An 18,393-nucleotide genomic window follows, 5' to 3' on the forward strand; every position below is an offset into this window, starting at 1 on the left:
CCTTTTATTTCTTTGTTTTGTCCGATTGCTCTTGCTAGGACTTCCTATATTCTTGATGTTCATATCTTCCAGGCAAAGACCACTAGGGACATCTTGTCATTGAACAAATATTGAGTTTATTATTCATTGCAGTGAAGGAGAACATACCATAGAGAACTGTTGGGAATCTCAGCAACAAGGTGTTAGAAAATGTTTGAAGTGTTTGGGCGTATGTTAGGTGATTTTTGAGAAGTTTAAGGAAGTGAAGCTTTGCTCTGGATTGGATGCTGTCAGGAAGCAGGGCTAATTGTATGCTGAGTGTCTTAATAAACATTTTATCTGGGAGGGCAGACATTATTAGTGTTTTTTTGTGTCCTGTTTAATACATCTCTGCCAAACTTAATATCATAGTCTCCTATACTTTCCTCTAATATCGTATTTTAGCTTTCAAATTTAAGTCTATGATCCATACTGAATTAATTTTTATGTATGCTGAGAGGTAGGGACCAATGTTCATTTTTCAATATAGGTATCTAATTGATCCAATAGCACTTATTGCAAAGACTATTCTTTCCCCCCAGTGAATTGCAATGGTGCCTTTGTTATTAATTAGGTCACCATATATGTGTGAATTTCTTTCTGGACTGTTTATTGTATTGCATTTTTCTGTCTATCCTTGTACCAATACCATACACCTTAATTTATGTTCCTTTATAGTAAGTCTTAATATCTGGTAATGTAAGCCATGTAACTTTGTACTTCTTGAATATTACCTTGGCTATTCTAGATCCTTTGCCTTTCCATATAAATTTTAGAGTCACTTACCAATGTCTCTTGTGTAAGAAATCTTTGTCTAACCCAATATCATGAAGATACACTCTACTCTTATGTTTTCTTCTAAAATCTGCTTGATTTTTATTGGGATTGCATTGAATCTAAAAATAAATTTAGGGAAAATATATACTGTAACAATTTTGAATTTTCCAATTCATTAACGTCTTATATCCTTCCATTTATTTAGTTGTTTAATTCATCTCAATGATGTTTTGTAGTTACTAGTGTTGAGGTATTGCAGCTATTTTATAGATTTATTTCTAGATATTTGATACTTTATAACACAACCATAAATGGTATTATTTTGTTAAAATTTATTTCTGCTACTTTGTTGTTATTAAATAGAAATACAATTAATTTTTTATAACAGCTTTATTGAGATATGATTCACTTACTGTAATATTACTCTTTAAAAATATACAAGTCAGTGGTTTTTAGTATACTTGCAGAGTTGTCCAACCATTACCATTATCTAATTTTAGAACATTTCTATCACCCCAAGAAAATACCCCATGCCTCCCTATTTTCTCCTTCCCCAAGCCCCAGGCAACCTCTAAATGATTTTCCACATCTATATATTTGTGTATTCTGGAAGTTTCATTTAAATGGAATCATACAATATGTGGTATTTTGTGACTGGTTTCTTTTATTTAGCATTATGTTTTCAAGGTACATCCAAGTTGTAGCATGTATGTAGCATTCATTCCTTTTTAAGGTTGAATAATATTCCATTGAATGGATATACTATATTTTATCTATTCATCAGTTTCTGGAGTTTTGGGTTGTTTCTCATTTTTTGTTATTATGAATAATGCTGCTATGAACATTCATGTACAAGTTTTTGTGAGGTCATATATTTTCAGTTCTCTTGGATATATACCTAGGAGTAGAATTACTGTATGGCAACTCTCTGCTTAACAATATTAATAATTATATATTATCACCAACTCCTACTGATGACACTTATGTTGCTTCAAATTTTGGCTACTGCAAACAGGACTGCTGCTTATGATCTATAGGTTGCTCACTTCAGAAGTGCGTCTTACCAAATGAGTGACTGAGGCTACAATCTAGCCCCTACCCAGTCCACCATGTGAACCAGTGGGGCTGCATACACACTTAATAAGGTTTGCTTTTTTTGAAGCACAAAATTACTAACAGTTTAACAAACGCGGCATTTATGGGGCTGCTTTCCCCAAGAGGAGGTACCTTTTATTAATTTAGATAAAGGTACTATGCAGCTTAGCAGAGGTACTAATCATACATACATTTAAAAAAATGCTATTGTCAACATCCTTGTTGAAATTGCTTGGTTGTAGGATATGTTTGTCTTAAACTGTACAAGGTGCTGCCACATTCATCTTCAATTTTGTTGTACTATTCTACACTGTTATAAGCAGTATATAAGAACTCTCATTTCTTCATAACCCCTCAACACTTAATATGGTCATTTTTACTTTTTTTTTTTTTTTGAGATGGAGTCTTGCTTTGTCGCCCAGGCTGGAGTGCAGTGGCATGATCTCGGGTCACTGCAACCTCCGCTTCCCAGGCTCAAGCGATTCTCCTGTCTCAGCCTCCCGACTAGCTGGGATTACAGTCACACACCACCACACCTGGCTAATTTTTGTATTTTTAGTAGAGACGGGATTTCACCGTGTTGGTCAGGCTGGTCACGAACTCCTGACCTCAGGTGATCCATTCGCCTTGGCCTCCCAAAGTGCTAGGATTACAGGCATGAACCACCATGCCCGGTCTACTTTTGGCAATGTAATGCTTTTGAAATGATACCTGTTTTTGTTCTATTTAAAATCTCTCTGATTACTATTGCAATTATCCATCTTTTCAAATGTTTCTCACTCGGAATTGATTGTTCACATATCTCCTGGATACCTTCCATTTGCTCTTCCAGATTCACTTTCCACTCTCCTCTATCCTGGAACAGGGTCAGCTCTGTTTCTAGAGGCTGACCTTTATGGACTGCATAAACCATTCCCTTGCTCTCTGGCTTCTGGTTGAGTTTGTCCAATGGTAGAGCTCCATCTCTACCAGATTAAGAGGTGGCTGTGGCTGAGTTCCTCTATCAAAGGCCACAGGTTCTTTCCAGGGATTCTCTTCTATAGCTAGAGCTCTCTGTGTTCCAGTAACCCCTCCCTGCCCTTACCCTTTCATGCCTTGGTGGGAGGCAATGGCTCATTACTGTTGCTAGCCTCAGGATAATTCAAAATCCATTGTTGGTTTCAGTATTAGTCAGCTATTGCTACAATAATGCTGTATAAGAAATCTCCCCCAAATTAATTAACAATCATTTGCTCTCTTTGCTCATGTGCTATGGGCCATCTGGGGCTATTCTTCTCCAGGATGCAGTTCATGTGGGCTTGGCTCTGGGATTCAGATTGTGTTTAGATCTGTTCCATGTGAATCACTGTATGGCCCAAGCTGAGGGATCAGCAACAACCAGGGGCATGCTCTTCTCATGGCAATCATAGGAGGGCAAGAAAACAAGCAAAACCACTCAAGCATATTTAAATCCTCTCTTCATGTCATGTCTGCTCATGTTCCATTGAAAATAACAAATGATGGCCAAGCTTAGAGCCAGCGGAGCAGGGAAGTACACCCACCATAGGGGTGTGGGGAAGTGAGGACTGAATATTTGTGGAACAGTTATCCAATCTATCATAATTTATCTGAAACCTACCCACACATCTGTATATAGTCTCTTCTTTTACTTCTCCTCAATCATCCCATTTGTGTATACCTTCTGTTTCTTTTTGGGACCCTGATGGATACTGTATACCCCTCACAAATTTCTATAGATTTTTCAGTTTTCAATGCCATATATTTAATCTCCCTGTGTTTTAGAGCAACCTTTTTTTTTCTTTCATTTTGTTGTGTGTATCCCCCTCTCTAAGGCCCTACTCCATCTCTGGCATCAACCTTTCCTCCCGTCTTGTGGCCCGCACTAACACCCTAGTGTGTATATGTCTATGTTTTTCTTCATACTTAGCTTATTGTATGTGTGTGTGACTGTGTGTGTGTATTCATATGTAGGCCTTTGGGGTTAACATCTGTTTAACAAAAAATGGGCCACACATTATTCACAATAGCAAAGACTTGGAACCAACCCAAATGTCCAACAATGATAGACTGGATTAAGAAAATGTGGCACATATACACCATGGAATACTACGCAGCCATAAAAAATGATGAGTTCATGTCCTTTGTAGGGACATGGATGAAACTGGAAATCATCATTCTCAGTAAACTATCGCAAGAACAAAAAACCAAACACTGCATATTCTCACTCATAGGTGGGAATTGAACAATGAGAACACAAGGACACAGGAAGGGGAACATCACACTCTGGGGACTGTTGTGGGGTGGGGGAAGGGGGGAGGGATAGCATTAGGAGATATACCTAGTGCTAGATGACGAGTTAGTGGGTGCAGCACACCAGCATGGCACATGTATACATATGTAACTAACCTGCACATTGTGCACATGTACCCTAAAACTTAAAGTATAATAATAATAAATAAATAAATTAAAAAAAACCCAGAATACAATTTTCCAGTTTAATTTGACAGATGGTTTTCATTCTTTAAAAAAAAATACAAGTAGTAACTGCCTTTGTTAATAACTGCCTTTGTGAATAAAAGGTAACTCTACAAGTAGGTATTGCATAAATATTAAAAATTCTCCATCTTATTCTCCACTAAAAAAAAAAATGGGCCACATTGTGCAGTTTTCTGCATATTGTGTTTCTTACTGAACAACACCTTGCAAAAATCTCTCCAAAGTAGCTAGCATAGGTCTATCTTCTTCCTTTTAAATGGTGAATTTAAAAAAAAAAAAGGAGTACACCACCTCCTCCAGGTAACACCACATCAAAAAACTAGTCAATGTGGCCTCTCCTCTATTCAGACAAATTTTTTTCTTTTTCTTTTCTTTTTTTTAGACAAGGTCTTCTGTCGCCTAGGATAGAGTGCAGTGACGTGATCATAGCTCACTGCAGCCTCTAATTCCTGGGCTCAAGCGATCCACCCACCTCAGCCTCCTAAGTAGCTGGGACTACAGGTGTGCACTACCACACCTGGCTAATTTTTAAATTTTTTGTAGAGACAGGGTCTCACTGTGTTGTCCAGGCTGGGCTCCAACTCCTGGCCTCAAGCGATCATCCTGCCCAGGCCTCCCAAAGTGCTGGGATTACAGCCGTGAGCCACTGTGTCCGGTCTCAAATTAGAACATTTCTGAATGGCTGTCCCAACTTTAGATATCCCTGTGGGATCAGGTGAGGCATCGGTTGTTAACTGTGTGTGTCTTCATAAATTCTCCCTCTGCTGGATCCTACTTCAATCACTGCATTACAAGTGTTGTTCATGAGAGTCTGTTTCTGAGGGAACTTAAAGTTTAATATTTGGTGTTAGCAGTGGTCATGAGGCAGATTATAAAATTGGATTTTGGAGCTTGATTACCTGCCAGGTGGCTAGAAATGGGAACTACATCACTATTGGTAAAGGAAGTACTGATAACCTGCTATGTGGTAGTGGTGCAACTGTCAAAACTTTCACCAGTGGTGAACTGAGATAGGATACCAATGGAAGGAGATTTAGTGACAGGTGCAATATCTCAAGAATTTGAAAGGTTCAGAGGAAGTAGTAATTATAAAGATTATGTGATCATATGGTTGTTACTAGAGGCTACTGAATTGCAGAGAGACAATGAAAGGCTAAGGGTGATTAATCACCAGTTTAAGTTAAAGTTGAAAGACAAAGAGTCTCATCTCCCCAAGGCAGAGGACAGAAAACTATAAGGATTGGACCTGTAAGCACCAGTCCTTTTTGTGGTGCAATCAGTCTGTTTTCATTTTCCACCCACGCATCAGGCAAATCTATCTACACACTCAGCCTATTCCCACCTCTTTACATGTTCTGGAAATTCACACAAATTAGAAATAAGGGGCAGAGTTGGATGCGTGATCTTTTAACACCAGAGTGCTGTGCTATTGGGTTCTACTGGAATAAATTTCACCAACAAATTTGAACATCAAATAGTTGATGGAACAGAGGCTGTTTATAGCACTATAGACTTAAGAGATTAGCCTACAGATAAAAAGTAATGAGTATTAACTTTTATTCTGCTCATTAGAGAAAGTTATAATTGTATTATCCTGCAGGTCATCAACCAGGTATGTACCTAAATTAATAATCACAGCTCTGCATCCCTTTCCCCATTACCTCCATATTCAAGGTTTTATAAATATAGAACACCTCTTTCATAGAACACCTCTTTCATAGAACACCTCTGCAATTCTGATGTTTCATTAATGAATCTCTGGTTAAATAAAACTTTGACAGGTGTTCACAAACAAATGTATGGGATTTCTGGTATGTAGCAATTTGAGATTTGTGTTTTGTAGCCATTTTTTGAAAATAAGGAAACCTTTTACAAAACGCTTTTCCACAGCTTTTGACATTGCCTTGGCCAAAATCAGATCAATGTCTACCTCAAAAGTGGCATGAAACTGCCTGGTTTAGAAGGGTCATCATTTGGCATTAGATGGTTGCCGATAAGATCTCCATCCCTAGGACACTCCACAGGACTCAGTCTTTTGTGTTTATAATGCAAGAGTCAACTTCAGCCGTAGTATGACAGGGCACATAGCATTTGAAGAAGACATGGACCCTATTTACAGAACCAGGGAGGGAAAGGTGCCATATTCATTGAGACTCCATTTCTATTTAATAGTGTCTGACATTTATTAAAAATAAGGAAAAAACCTTTGTACAGGTAGTGTATTAGAGCAGGGAAGGGAGCAGGGCTTACTGTGTTGAACAAAAGGCACCCATCAGAGAGACAGCTGCAAATTCAGAAGAAAACAGGATTCTAGGCAAAACTAACTGGTCCACAGGAGAAAATGAGAGATTCGATTTGGTTGCCAGGCACACTTAAGCCCTGGCAGCTATGTGGCAGGAACACAAGAGGTCTCTGGGGACGGGGAGGAAATGGGTCTCGCTGAAGGTGACAGGCTCCTTGGGGGACGGCCAGCTGTCTGGATCACTGTCCAGGGGCTGTGTCCAGCTCGGATACCTCCGAGGTGAGTCCACATCACTAGGAGCCGCAGTCTGTTGGTGAGATGCGGTGGATGGCGATGGCAGTGGTAGCGTAGGTCTGTGGGCAGAATGATGTAGTTGGCTGGCAGTCTGGAGGAGTGGAGGTGGGTTGGCAGCAGCGGCTGTGGGTGGTCTGTCCAGTATGTAACAGGAGCCCAGCTTGCACCTGAAGTGCAGGACAGCGTCCAGATGTGCATGGAGGGGCTGGGCTGGCAAAAGAGGGCGGAGGCAGCGCGCTCCAGAGTGCGGCCCAGGAGCTGCAGCAGGAGCCTGGAGCGCTATTCCTGGAACAAAGGCAAGCACTACGCGGGAGGGGACAGGAGTGCAGGGGACATCGCAGCGGCTCGAGGAGGAGGGAGGCGCGGAGGGAGGGCACCTGTGGAGACCCTAGCGGTGGCCACTGGCACAGCGAACCCTTCCCAGAGCACCTGCCCCCAGGCCCGAGGGTCTCCCGGCCTAGAAGTCCTCGTCCTCCTCCCATCCAAAGACCCGCTTCATCTCGGCCAGGAAGCCCCGGTAATCATTGAGCAGGGGGCTCTCCTTCTTGATGTAGGGGATCACCCACTGCAGGGCGGGCCCCGTGAGGCGGGTGATGAGGAACGTCACCTTCAGGGCGTCGCTGGAGAACGTGTTCTCGTCCACGAACATGTAGGAGCCCGTCTGCACGATGAACTCCGGGAGTCGGTCGGTATCGCCGTCAAACGTCTCGGGAAAGGGAATCGGGTTCCTCCAGCGACGCGCCGCGGGCCGGAGGGGCCCGGCCAGGAGGGCCTTCATCAGCTGCACCCGACCGTCCATCGCGCCGCGCGCGCTCCGCGGAGTTTCGCTGGGTTGCGTGGGGGTCAGCGCTAAGGGGTCGCCGGAAGTGCATATGGAGAGAGGGGGCCCGGGCCGGGGCGGGCTGTGGGCGGAGCCATGGGGGAGAGCCCAGGCGCTTGCGCGAGCTCCGCCCACAAGGACTTGTGGTCACTAGTGCGCTGGTGCGTCACAGGGCGCAGAAGGGCAATGCCGGGAGTTCTGGGGTGGGCCTCATACTGTGGAGGAGGCAGTGTAGCCTCAGAGGAGTGGGGCGGAGATTATGCGAGGCGCGCCAGTGGGACTCTCAGGACAGCAGGCGGTGTGCGGGGAGGCTGAGCCTGTTGCTTCTGGAGAGCAGAAGATCCATGTTCTGGAGATCGATGCGGCCTCCTGCCGCACTCCTGACCCCTCACTCATTAGTCCTTGGACATTGCTTTCAGAACCCTGGGCTCTGGACGCCACTTGAGTAGAGTTCTGTGAACACATTTTTTTTTGCTTCTTCGTATATGTCTCAGTCAGATTATTTGCTCCCTGCTTTGCAACATTAATGGGAAAATCCCAAATATTAGGAAATATAATCCAGAGCGGCATATTCAAAGTGTAATGTGCCATAAGCAGTTAATGAAAGGTGGGTTAAATTCTAAGAAATCTCTTAATTTGCTGTATTAAGACACCAAAAGGAGGACAATCAGTTGATTATCACAAGAGAAGTTGAAAGAGGAAAATGAGAATGGTTGGATGCTTTCCAAACATGACATTATACGTGTTAATACATAAGAATAAAGGAAAGAAATAACAAAGTTTCACAAATTGGAAAGGGGGAAGGAAAATTAAGCATTACACTTTGTATCCTAATTTAGTTGTGTGGCTGAGTACAAAATTAATAGTAATTCATCACTAGATTTCACATATGCAGAAAATAACCTATTAAAATGTATAATTTGGCTTTGGGAGGCCGAGGTGGGCAGATCGCGAGGCCAGGAGATCGAGACCATCCTGGCTAACACGGTGAAACCCTGTCTCTACTAAAAATACAAAAAATTAGCCCGGCATGGTGGCTGGCGCCTGTAGTCCCAGCTACTCGGGACGCTGAGGCAGGAGAATGGCGTGAACCTGGGAGGCGGAGCTTGCAGTGAGCCGAGATCACGCCACTGCACTCCAGCCTGGGCGACAGAGTGAGACTCTGTCTCAAAAAAAAAAAAAAAAAAAAAAAATATATATATATATATACACACACATATATATACACATATATAAATTTGGTTAAAGACCCAATTTGAAAAGTAATTCAGAATAAATAGGGATTTAGAAATAAACATTAAAAATTATAAATTGCCACATACAACTTTTTTTTATTGCTGAAGAGGAAAACAAAAGAATACTCAAAAAATGAAAGGATATCCCTGGATATGGGATAGGATGACTCAACATCATAAAGATGTTAATTTTCTTTATGTGAGGAGATGGAGGAGTTGTAGATTTATACCATGAACTTCACATACTGCCCCAGGAGTTGGAGAAGCTGAAGGAGGAGACCTAGCAGGGCTAAATGAACTACAGATCCAGCTATTGCCCCATACCAACAAGGTGACACAACAAATTTGCCTTCACCTGTGTGAATTGCAACAGTACCTGGTGACACCATAACCTTTCACATGCAAAATATCTGGCAGGCCTGATTAAGGCAGTAGTATTCAGAGAAAGCTGTTCTGAAAAGTGTTGTTCCATTAATGCTTAGTTGATACAAATATAAATACATTACAACTGTGGTGATAAACCAGTATACCCCACTGTAATACAGGCAACACTTTTTTCTTCTGCTTGGCTGGTCCCATGTCAGCACTGAGCTACTCGGGAGGCTGAGGCAGGAGAATGGCGTGAACCCAGTAGGTGGAGCTTGCAGTGAACAGAGATTGCACCACTGCACTCTCTGTCACCTGGGCGACAGAGGGAGACTCCATCTCAAAAAAAAAAAAAAGTAAGGACACATTATATATAGCATTGCATATAAAAGTACATGCATCCATCCAGATATGTAGTCAGGGGTATTCTGGGTGGATTCACGGCCTCACCACTGCAGTCCTGCCTCTGCTAAATTTAAATAGGCCATTTTGAACATTGTCTCTGATAATGTTACTCTTGTATAATATACTGAGAATAAAAAAATATAACTGTGGTAGATTGTATCATTGTTTGCTAAATGGTCTGTTTGCTACCCTTCAGTGTTCCTTGCTAGGTAGCACTCCCTGTCCACATACTTGTCCTGTTGAATGCATGTTGAATGCATTACATGGTCATGTGACTTGCTTTGACAGTGAAACATGGGCAGAAATGTTATGTGTCACTTCAGGGTAGAAGCTTTAAAATATATCAGATGGGTCACCGTGTCTTTTTTCCTTCTTTCCTGGTGACTGCTAATATCTCAAACAGGCTTCTCTGTCAGCTTGAATCCTAGAGTGGAGATGATGTGGAGCAGAATCTTACATGACCCACAGTGGGCATGCTGTATGAGCAAAAACCAAAATTCTGTTGTTGGAATATAGTGAGATTTTTGGTTGTTTTTTTTCCTCAGCCTACCCTGTCTGCACCAACAACAAAATTATTTTGCCTCTTCAAAATTTGTAATGACATACTGAAGGTGGAAAGGGGCTTTGGCCATTTCTTCTTGACAACAACTTAATCTGAAGAGATTTTAGAGTAATTACTATAGGATTAGCTACGGAAGGAGATTATGTTTTTTCCTTTGTACATTAGTAAAGTTGGCTGTTAAAATTCATTGCTTGGGAGGGCTGAAGTGGGGCTAGAATTTCCACACTCTGATGATGGTCTTGTGAATTGAAACACCATTTAAAAAACAGCATAGCAATATGTAAGAGTCACTTTGACTCACTGCTATGGACTAGTGTCCCCCAAAATTAGTATATCAAAGCCCTAACATCCAACGTGATGGCATTTGGTGATAGACCCTTTAAGAGGTAATAAGTGTAAGATGATGGTGTGAGGTAGGGCCCTCATGATGGGATTAATGTCCATATAAGAAGAAACACCAGAGAGTTTGCTCTATGTCTCTAGGATGTGAGGACACAATGAGAAGAGGGTCATATGCAAGCCAGAAGGAGAGCCTTCATCAGAACCTGACAATGCTAGCATCTCAGACTTCCAGCCTCCAGAACTGTGAATACATATATATATACATATGTTGTTTAAGATAGTAGTGCCCAATCTTTTTGGCACCAGGGACTGATTTCATGGAAGACAATTTTTCCATGGATGGGGGTGGGGTGGGGGGTTTCAGGATGAAACTGTTCCACCTCGGATCATCAGGCGTTAGATTCTCATAAAAAGCATGTAACATAGATCCCTCACATGTGCAGCTCACAATAGGGTTCCTGCTCCTATTGATACGGGAGTGCTGTGAAGGGAAGAGTGTGGTCTCTTTAAATGATATGGGAGGGGGGAAGGGAAGTGCTGGGTAGAGAAAGGTGGGTCCCTGGCTAGGGCTCCACGCCCACGGACCTAGGTAAGGACAGGCACTCCTGCTTTCACGCCCAAATGTTGCATTTTCCAAGACCATCCTGGCCCGCCACACCCCCATCCTGGGCCTATAAAAACCCAAGACCTAGCAGGCAGACCCAAGTGGCTGGATGTCGTGAGGAACACATTGGTTGTTGAAAGCACGCTGGTAGAAGAGCACATGGACGGGCACTGGCAGGCCGGCAGGCCATGGACTAGTGGAATGATGTGGAATTTGGCCAGAGTGGTTAGAGAAGAGTTGGGCCACCGAGTGGCCTGACTCCAGGGGAAAACCATCTCCTATCTGGCTCCCCAATCTGCTGAGAGCTACTCAGTAAAACCTTGCACTCATTCTCCAAGCCCATATGTGATCCAATTCTTCCAGTACACCAAGACAAGAAACCCCGGGATATAGAAATCCTTCTGTCCTTTTGATAAGGAAGGAGGTCTAATTGAGCTAACACAAGTCGCCTATGGACGGCTAAACTAAAAGAGCACCCTGTAACACATGCCCACTGGGGCTTCAGGAGCTGTAAACATTCACCCCTAGATACTGCCATGGGGTTGGACCCCCACAGCCTGCCCGTCTGTATGCTCCCCTAGAGGTTTGAGCAGTGGGACACTGAAGAAGCCAGCCACACCCCCATTGCATGCCCTGCGAGGGGGACAGGGGAACTTTCGCGGTTCGCTATGAGAATCTAATGCTTCCCACTGATCTGGCAGGAAGCAGAGCTCAGGCATTAACGCTTGCTTGCCGGCCGCTCACCTCTTGCTGTGCAGCCTGGTTCCCAACAGGCCACAGACTGGTACCGGTCTGCAGCCTGGGGATTGGGGTTCCCTGGTTTAAGCCACTTAATCTGTGTTATTTTGTTATGGCAGTCCAAGCTGACCAAGACATTCGTTAATCCAACACTTGAGAATTAAAAAGAAAATAATTTAACAGAAGAAAATATTATTGAGGCATAGAGATATCCACAACAAGAAAATCTATAATCCTCAAAATATGAAAACCCTAAATATCCAATGAAGGAATAGCCTACACATTAGTATTTACTAATACAATATATATGCAGCCATTAAAATAATTATGAAAACTAAACAAATTAGCAAAATATTATCTTAAAAAGCGGAGTCCAAAATGGTATAAGATGATTAAAACTATGCCAAAGTTAAAATTCGCTGTGTGTAGCAGCACCAAACATCTGATGTTATGAAGTGGCTGCCTAGTCAGGTAGCACATTTCTAATCCTCTTTGAGTCCTCCTGGGTCTATGTGCTTAAGTTTTGGTAAAAGGAATGTATGCAGAACTTCCATGCCTGTCCCAGATAATAGAACAAAAGAGAACGCTATAGAACTGATTTCATGAGGCTGGCAAAACTTGACATGAGAACCTGCCATGGACATTATGAGGCAGGAAAATCACAGGCTGATCTCACTTATAAACACAGATGTAACAATCTGAAACAACATATCAGCATATTGAATCTTGCAATATATAAAAATCACAATATTTTATCATAAACAAGTTTGGTTTATTCCAGGACTATAGAATAAAAAAACAATATAATCCACAATTTTAATTAGAAAATGGAGGAATCATTCATATAATGATTTCTTAAAATCTAGAAAAAAAAATTTGACAAAACTCAGCTACCATTCATGATAACTATTAGCAAGTTTGGAAAAGTATAGAACTTTATTATTTTGGTAAGCAGAATTAAATTCGTTAAATGGGTAGAAGTTTTTTGGCATTGTTTGTTCTTTAAACATATCAGGCCGGGCACGGTGGCTCATGCCTCTAATCCTAGCACTTTGGGAGGCCGAGACGGGTGGATCACCTGAGGTCAGGAGTTCGAGACCAACCTGGCCAACATGGTGAAATCCCTTCTCTACTAAAAATACAAAAATAGCTGCACGTGGTGGCTCACGCCTGTAATCCCAGCTACTTGGGAGGCTGAGGCATGAGAATCGCTTGAACCTGAGAGGCAGAGGTTGCAGTGAACCGAAATTGTTCCACTGCACTCCAGCCTGGGCGACAACAGTGAGACTCCATATTAAAAAAAATGGTACATATACACAATGGAGTATTATTCAGCCATAAAAAAAGGAATGAGATCCAGTGATCTGCAACAACATGGGTGGTACTGGAAATCATTATGTTAAGTAAAATAAGCCAGGCACAGAAAGGCAAACATTGTATGTTCTCACTTGTTTATGGGATCTAAAAATCAAAACAGTTGAACTCATGGACATAGAAAGTAGCAGGGTGGTTACCAGACGTTGGGAATGGTAGTGGGAAGGTATGGAGGAGGTCAGGATTGTTAATGAGTAAAAAAAAACAAAAAACACACAAAAAACCCCAGAAATAATTAATAAGACCTAGTATTTGATAGCACAGCAGGGTGACTATAGTAAATAATAACTTAATGATATATTTTTAAATAACTTAAAGATTGTAATTGGATTGTTTTTAACTCAGAGTATAAGTGCTTGAGGGGATGGATAAAATAATAATAAATTAATAAATTAAAAAAACATTTGGGGAAGAAACAAGCACCACTCGAACACAAAGAGGATAAAAAGCAGAGAATACCTCCCAACTTATTGTTAGGGTCAGCAAGACTTTAAATGCAAAATTTGACAAGGAGAATCTGATAAATAGAAATTATGAAGCTATCTTACTTAGGAATATAAATGCAAGCATCCTAAGCAAAACATTACCAAGCCAATTCCAGCTATATATAAGACAATCAAGTTGGGTTTATTCTGGGAGAGCAAGTTTGGTTTAGCATTAAGAAAACCTCTCAACATAATTCATGATACGATTGTGAGGTAGGAGATTGGCAGGACTTATTTCCTAGACCAGGGGTCCCCAAGCTCTGGGCCATGGACTGCTACCAATTTATTAGAAACCAAGCCGCACAGCAGGAGGTGAGTGGCAGGTGAGCAAGCATTTCCACCTGAGCTCTGCCTCCTGTCAGATCAGTGGTGACATTAGATTTTCATAGGAGTGTGAAACCTGTTGTGAACTGTGCATATGAGGGATCTAGGTTGTGTGCTCCTTATGAGAATCTAACTAATGCCTGATGATCTGAGGTGGAACAGTTTCATCCCGAAACCATCCTTCCCCAACCCCCATCCTTGGAAAAATTGTCTTCCAGGAAACCAGTCCCTGGTGCCAAAAAGGTTGGGGACAACTGTCCTAACCAGACAGGAAACTGGCCAGAACCAGCAAGTGATTCTGTAAGCAATCTCTAGTTGCCCTCACTGCCCATCAGCATAAGACACTCCCACCAGTGCCATGACAGTTAACAAATGCCATGGCAATACCTGGAAGTTACCACCCCTTTCCATGGCAACACCAAAGGTTACCGCTCAGTTTTTAGAGATTTCTGAATAACTTGTCCCTTAATTTGCATGTAATTAAAAGTGGGTATAAAGCTAGCCAACAGCCCATACACTGCCACTCTTGGTGCACAGCCCATGGGCTTGCCATGCTTAACAAGGGGCAGCCACTGGGCTGTAACACTGTCACTTCAATAAAGCTGCTTTCTTCCATTGCTGGTTTGCTCTTGAAATCTTTCCTGAGTGAAGCCCATAACCTGCCCTGCATCATCTGGTGCCTGATGTGGGGCTAGGGAAGATGGTGGCAATAGCAGAGGTAGCTAGGCAGCAAGATGCAGAGAGGCAGCGACTGGAGAGAGAAGGCAGTGAGGCAGCAAGCCAGTGAGAGGCAATGAGATGGCAAATGGCAAGAGACAGTGAGACAATCTGTGATTGAAGCTGCAAGAACTGTAACACAGAGGTTATAAGGCTAAACAGCTGCTAATGCTGAAGAGCTATAACACTAGTCTAAGGCTCTTTTCAGAGCCATCATCTTTCCTGACAGGTGGAGGCAGCAGAGCTGTGTGGACGGGTCAGTGGCTGCCCAGTGCTACCACCTTGCGTGGGACCAACTGTCTTGGCTGGCAGGTCACTGGTGTGTCAGCTGGACCCCCGTAACAGCCGAGCCTGCCCAAGCTGGTGGAATCTGGGGAGAACTTCACCCATGTCCCACATTGGAGACTGGTCAGCACCATTTAGGCAAGTGAAGATGGGTGAGTGTCCTCTCTGCCCCTCCTTCAATATCAGGTAAAACAAGAAATAAGGCCTCTGTCTAGGTGGTCAATTCAATGTCCCCCATCATTTGGGTGCCCGGAAGAGAAGCATGACTGACCACCTACATTCTTATCACCCCTTCTCTTGATCCTTTCTCCTCTAATGCTATTTTATTTGGGGCATTTGGTGAGGGAATCCTCAATGGGTGTTACTTGGGTGCATTGGGTTTTTTTGCACTGGGCTGTTGTCTACCCCCTGAATTCTCTGGGGTTTTTGACATTGGCATTCCCTCTAGGATTGTGGGTTATAGCCCCTCCCCCTGGGAGAACCTTGGTCTTTGATAGGGTTTTGGTCTGTGTCCCCATCCGAATCTTATGTTGAATTGTAATTTCTAATGTTGGGGGAGGGACCTTGTGGGAGGTGATTGGATCATGGGGGCAGATTTCCCACTTGCTGTTCTTGTGATAGTGAGTGAGTTCTCGTGAGATCTGGTTGTTTGAAAGTGTGTGGCACTTCCCCCTTTACTCTCTCTCTCTCATGCTCTGCCATGATAAGACATGCTTGCTTCCCTTTCACCTTGTGCCATGATTGTAAGCTTCTTGAGGCCTCCCAGCCATGCTTCCTGTACAGCCTAAGGAACTGTGAGTCAATTAAAACTCTTTTCTTTAGAAATTACCCAGTCTCAGGTAGTTCTTTATAGCAGTGTGAGAATGGACTAATACAGTCTTGTTTTTTTCTGCACTGAAGTTGGAAATTATCATTTTCTATAACAGCCAGTTGTGGGCCTCTCCCTGTGTTCTGTCTTCCTTTCTGTCCAATAGACTGCCTTGCTTAAGCGCATCTTGGACTGTTGGTTGAAGGGACCAGGGGTTCCCAGACCCCTGGCCTGACAGATGAGTACCCACAGCAGTGGATGAGTGGCTTCCTTAACACTTTCTTTGGTGTCTCTACTGCTGGGTGGATTATCCAGTAGCTGAAGGTCTCTGAGGTCTCCCTTTGAGCCATGTTGTTCACCCATACTCTTCCTCCCTTCCACAATCACTTTCTGTTTTTTTAAAATCCATCTTTGCCCAAACTGAAATGCTTTCTTCACTCTCTTTGGAATTCAGACCCATCATTCTACTGCCCACTCATATCTCATGATCCACTTTTGTAATGCTTTGCTAGCTATACTAATACCTTCTCTGCAGGACGTGAGAATTTGAAAGGGAAAGTAAGGCTCTCACTAAACTTAGGCAAACTTGAAAACCTCCTGCACAGATTCTTACTGGACAATGGGAACAATGGTGAGCATCCTGGAAGACTCAACAATAGGGTGTCTTTTAGGCAATTGGTGCAAATTCAAATTAGAAACTTTAAAGAGAAAAGGAACTCATTTTCTATTGCAACACCATTGGGGTCCAATATAAATTGGGAGGCCAGGAAATTTGGTCTAAAAATGGTTCTTTATGTTAAAATATAATACTATTTTACAATTAGACTTATTCTGTAAAAAAGAAGGAAAATGGGGAGAAGTTCCTTATGTGCAGGCTTTTATATGCCCTCTACCAGGATCCTGACCTAAGGGATAGCTGTAGAATGTATCAGACTCATGTTACTTCCAGGCACCAAGAAGCTGTGCCAGGTATCATAGGTGACCCCCTCCTAGCTGCTCCCACTGGGAGGTCCATGCCCCCCTTGGAGCCTCCTCAGTCCTGCAGTTCTGAGAGGAATTCTGCCAGTTCTCCAGCACAGGATTCCACCCCAAGGTCGTCAGGCACCCCTACCCCTTATCCAACTAGTCCTGTCATATACCCCTGTTGCCTGAGAATGTAAGCCCAACCAGTACTACCAGGAGCAGGGCCCCGTATCAGCCCCTAAAAATGAAACTGTGTCCATTGTGGGTAGCTGATGGAGATGGGGGAACAATCAGAGTATATGTGCCATTTACTGTATCAAATTTGGCTTTATGCAAAGAGAAATTTGGCTGGTTTTTGGAGGATCCATGAAAGTTTATAGAGGAGTTTGATACATTTACCATGTCCTCTGAAATAACTTGGCATAACTTGCACTTATTATTATCCACTTGCTGTACCATAGACATAGAGGAGAAACAAAGGATTCTAGGTATTACCCATGAATTTTCAGATGGAGTGGCCAATAATATCCAAGGCCATGCCATTTATAATGTGGGGGGAGAGGCAGTTCCTTATTTGCACCCTCAATGGGATTCCCAGAGGGGTTCCCAAGATCTCAAACACAGAAATTACATGCCAACTTGTTTAATAGAAGGTATGAAAAAGTGTGTGGTTAAACCAGTTAGTTGTGACAAGGTTAGAGAAGTAACTCAGGGAAAATATGAAAATGCCACTTTATTTCAAGGCCACTTAGTGGAGGCCCTCAGGAAATATACTAATGCAGATCCTGACTCTCTGGAAAGGTGAGCTCTCCTGGGCATGTATTTTATTACTCAAACTATCTCTGACATTAGGAGGAATTTACATAAGGCAGCAATAGAGCATCAAATCCCCATGAGCCAACTATTAAATATGGCCTTTGGAATTTACAATAATAGGGACAAGGTGGAGAAAGAGGTGAAAACTAAAAGTAATAGCCAAAAAGTGCTATTATTCATGGCTGCCTTAAGCCCCCTACTGCCTTAGGGTTACAAATGTCAAGAAAGTGTTACGAGAGTTGTGGTTGGGATGCCCGGATGAAAGCCTCTGACTTCTTGGCCCCTGGGCCAAAATCAATGTGCCTATAAGCAAGAGGAACACTGAAGGAAGGACTGCCTCAGGCTTGAAAGAGAGTCTGAGCCACCCAGACCCATAATGGCTGAGAGAACAGAGGACTGACGGGGCCTGAGGTCTCTTATGGTTTCCAATGGACACCTTACTATCTCCATAGAGGAGCTTTGGGTAACTCTTGATGTGGCAGGCAAAAATAATGAGTTTTTGGTGGACATGGGAGCAGACTTCTCAGTTTCAACCTATTTCTCAGGGCCATTGTTTTCCCACTCTTGTACCATAATGTAGATTGATGGCCAGCCAAAAGTTAGGTGATTCACCCACCCCCTCGGTTA

At 42.9% G+C, this 18,393-nt stretch overlaps 1 protein-coding gene across 2 annotated transcripts; it reads right to left on the minus strand.

Annotated features, from left to right (window-relative positions):
• Positions 1 to 6,544: 6,544 nt before the first annotated feature.
• On the minus strand, positions 6,545 to 7,854 carry LOC101134607 (retrotransposon Gag-like protein 8A). Of its 2 annotated transcripts, XM_055376040.2 has the most exons (2): positions 7,530 to 7,835; positions 6,545 to 6,981 (listed from the first exon to the last, which is right to left on the minus strand). In XM_055376040.2, exons 1-2 carry the CDS (start codon positions 7,719 to 7,721, stop codon positions 6,922 to 6,924), a joined length of 252 nt encoding a protein of 83 aa, XP_055232015.1. In that variant the 5' UTR covers positions 7,722 to 7,835; the 3' UTR covers positions 6,545 to 6,921. The 2 variants fall into 2 exon arrangements, with proteins under 2 accessions (XP_055232015.1, XP_004064948.1); XM_004064900.4 differs by having other exon boundaries at positions 6,545 to 7,854.
• Positions 7,855 to 18,393: the final 10,539 nt, after the last annotated feature.

The sequence above is a fragment of the Gorilla gorilla genome, chromosome X, assembly GCF_029281585.2.
Source record: "Gorilla gorilla gorilla isolate KB3781 chromosome X, NHGRI_mGorGor1-v2.1_pri, whole genome shotgun sequence".
NCBI classification, from domain to species: Eukaryota; Metazoa; Chordata; class Mammalia; order Primates; family Hominidae; genus Gorilla; species Gorilla gorilla.

Bases quoted from the DNA above. Each gene is read 5' to 3' on its own strand.
- LOC101134607 (XM_004064900.4), bottom strand. From the start codon at position 7,721: ATGGACGGTCGGGTGCAGCTGATGAAGGCCCTCCTGGCCGGGCCCCTC.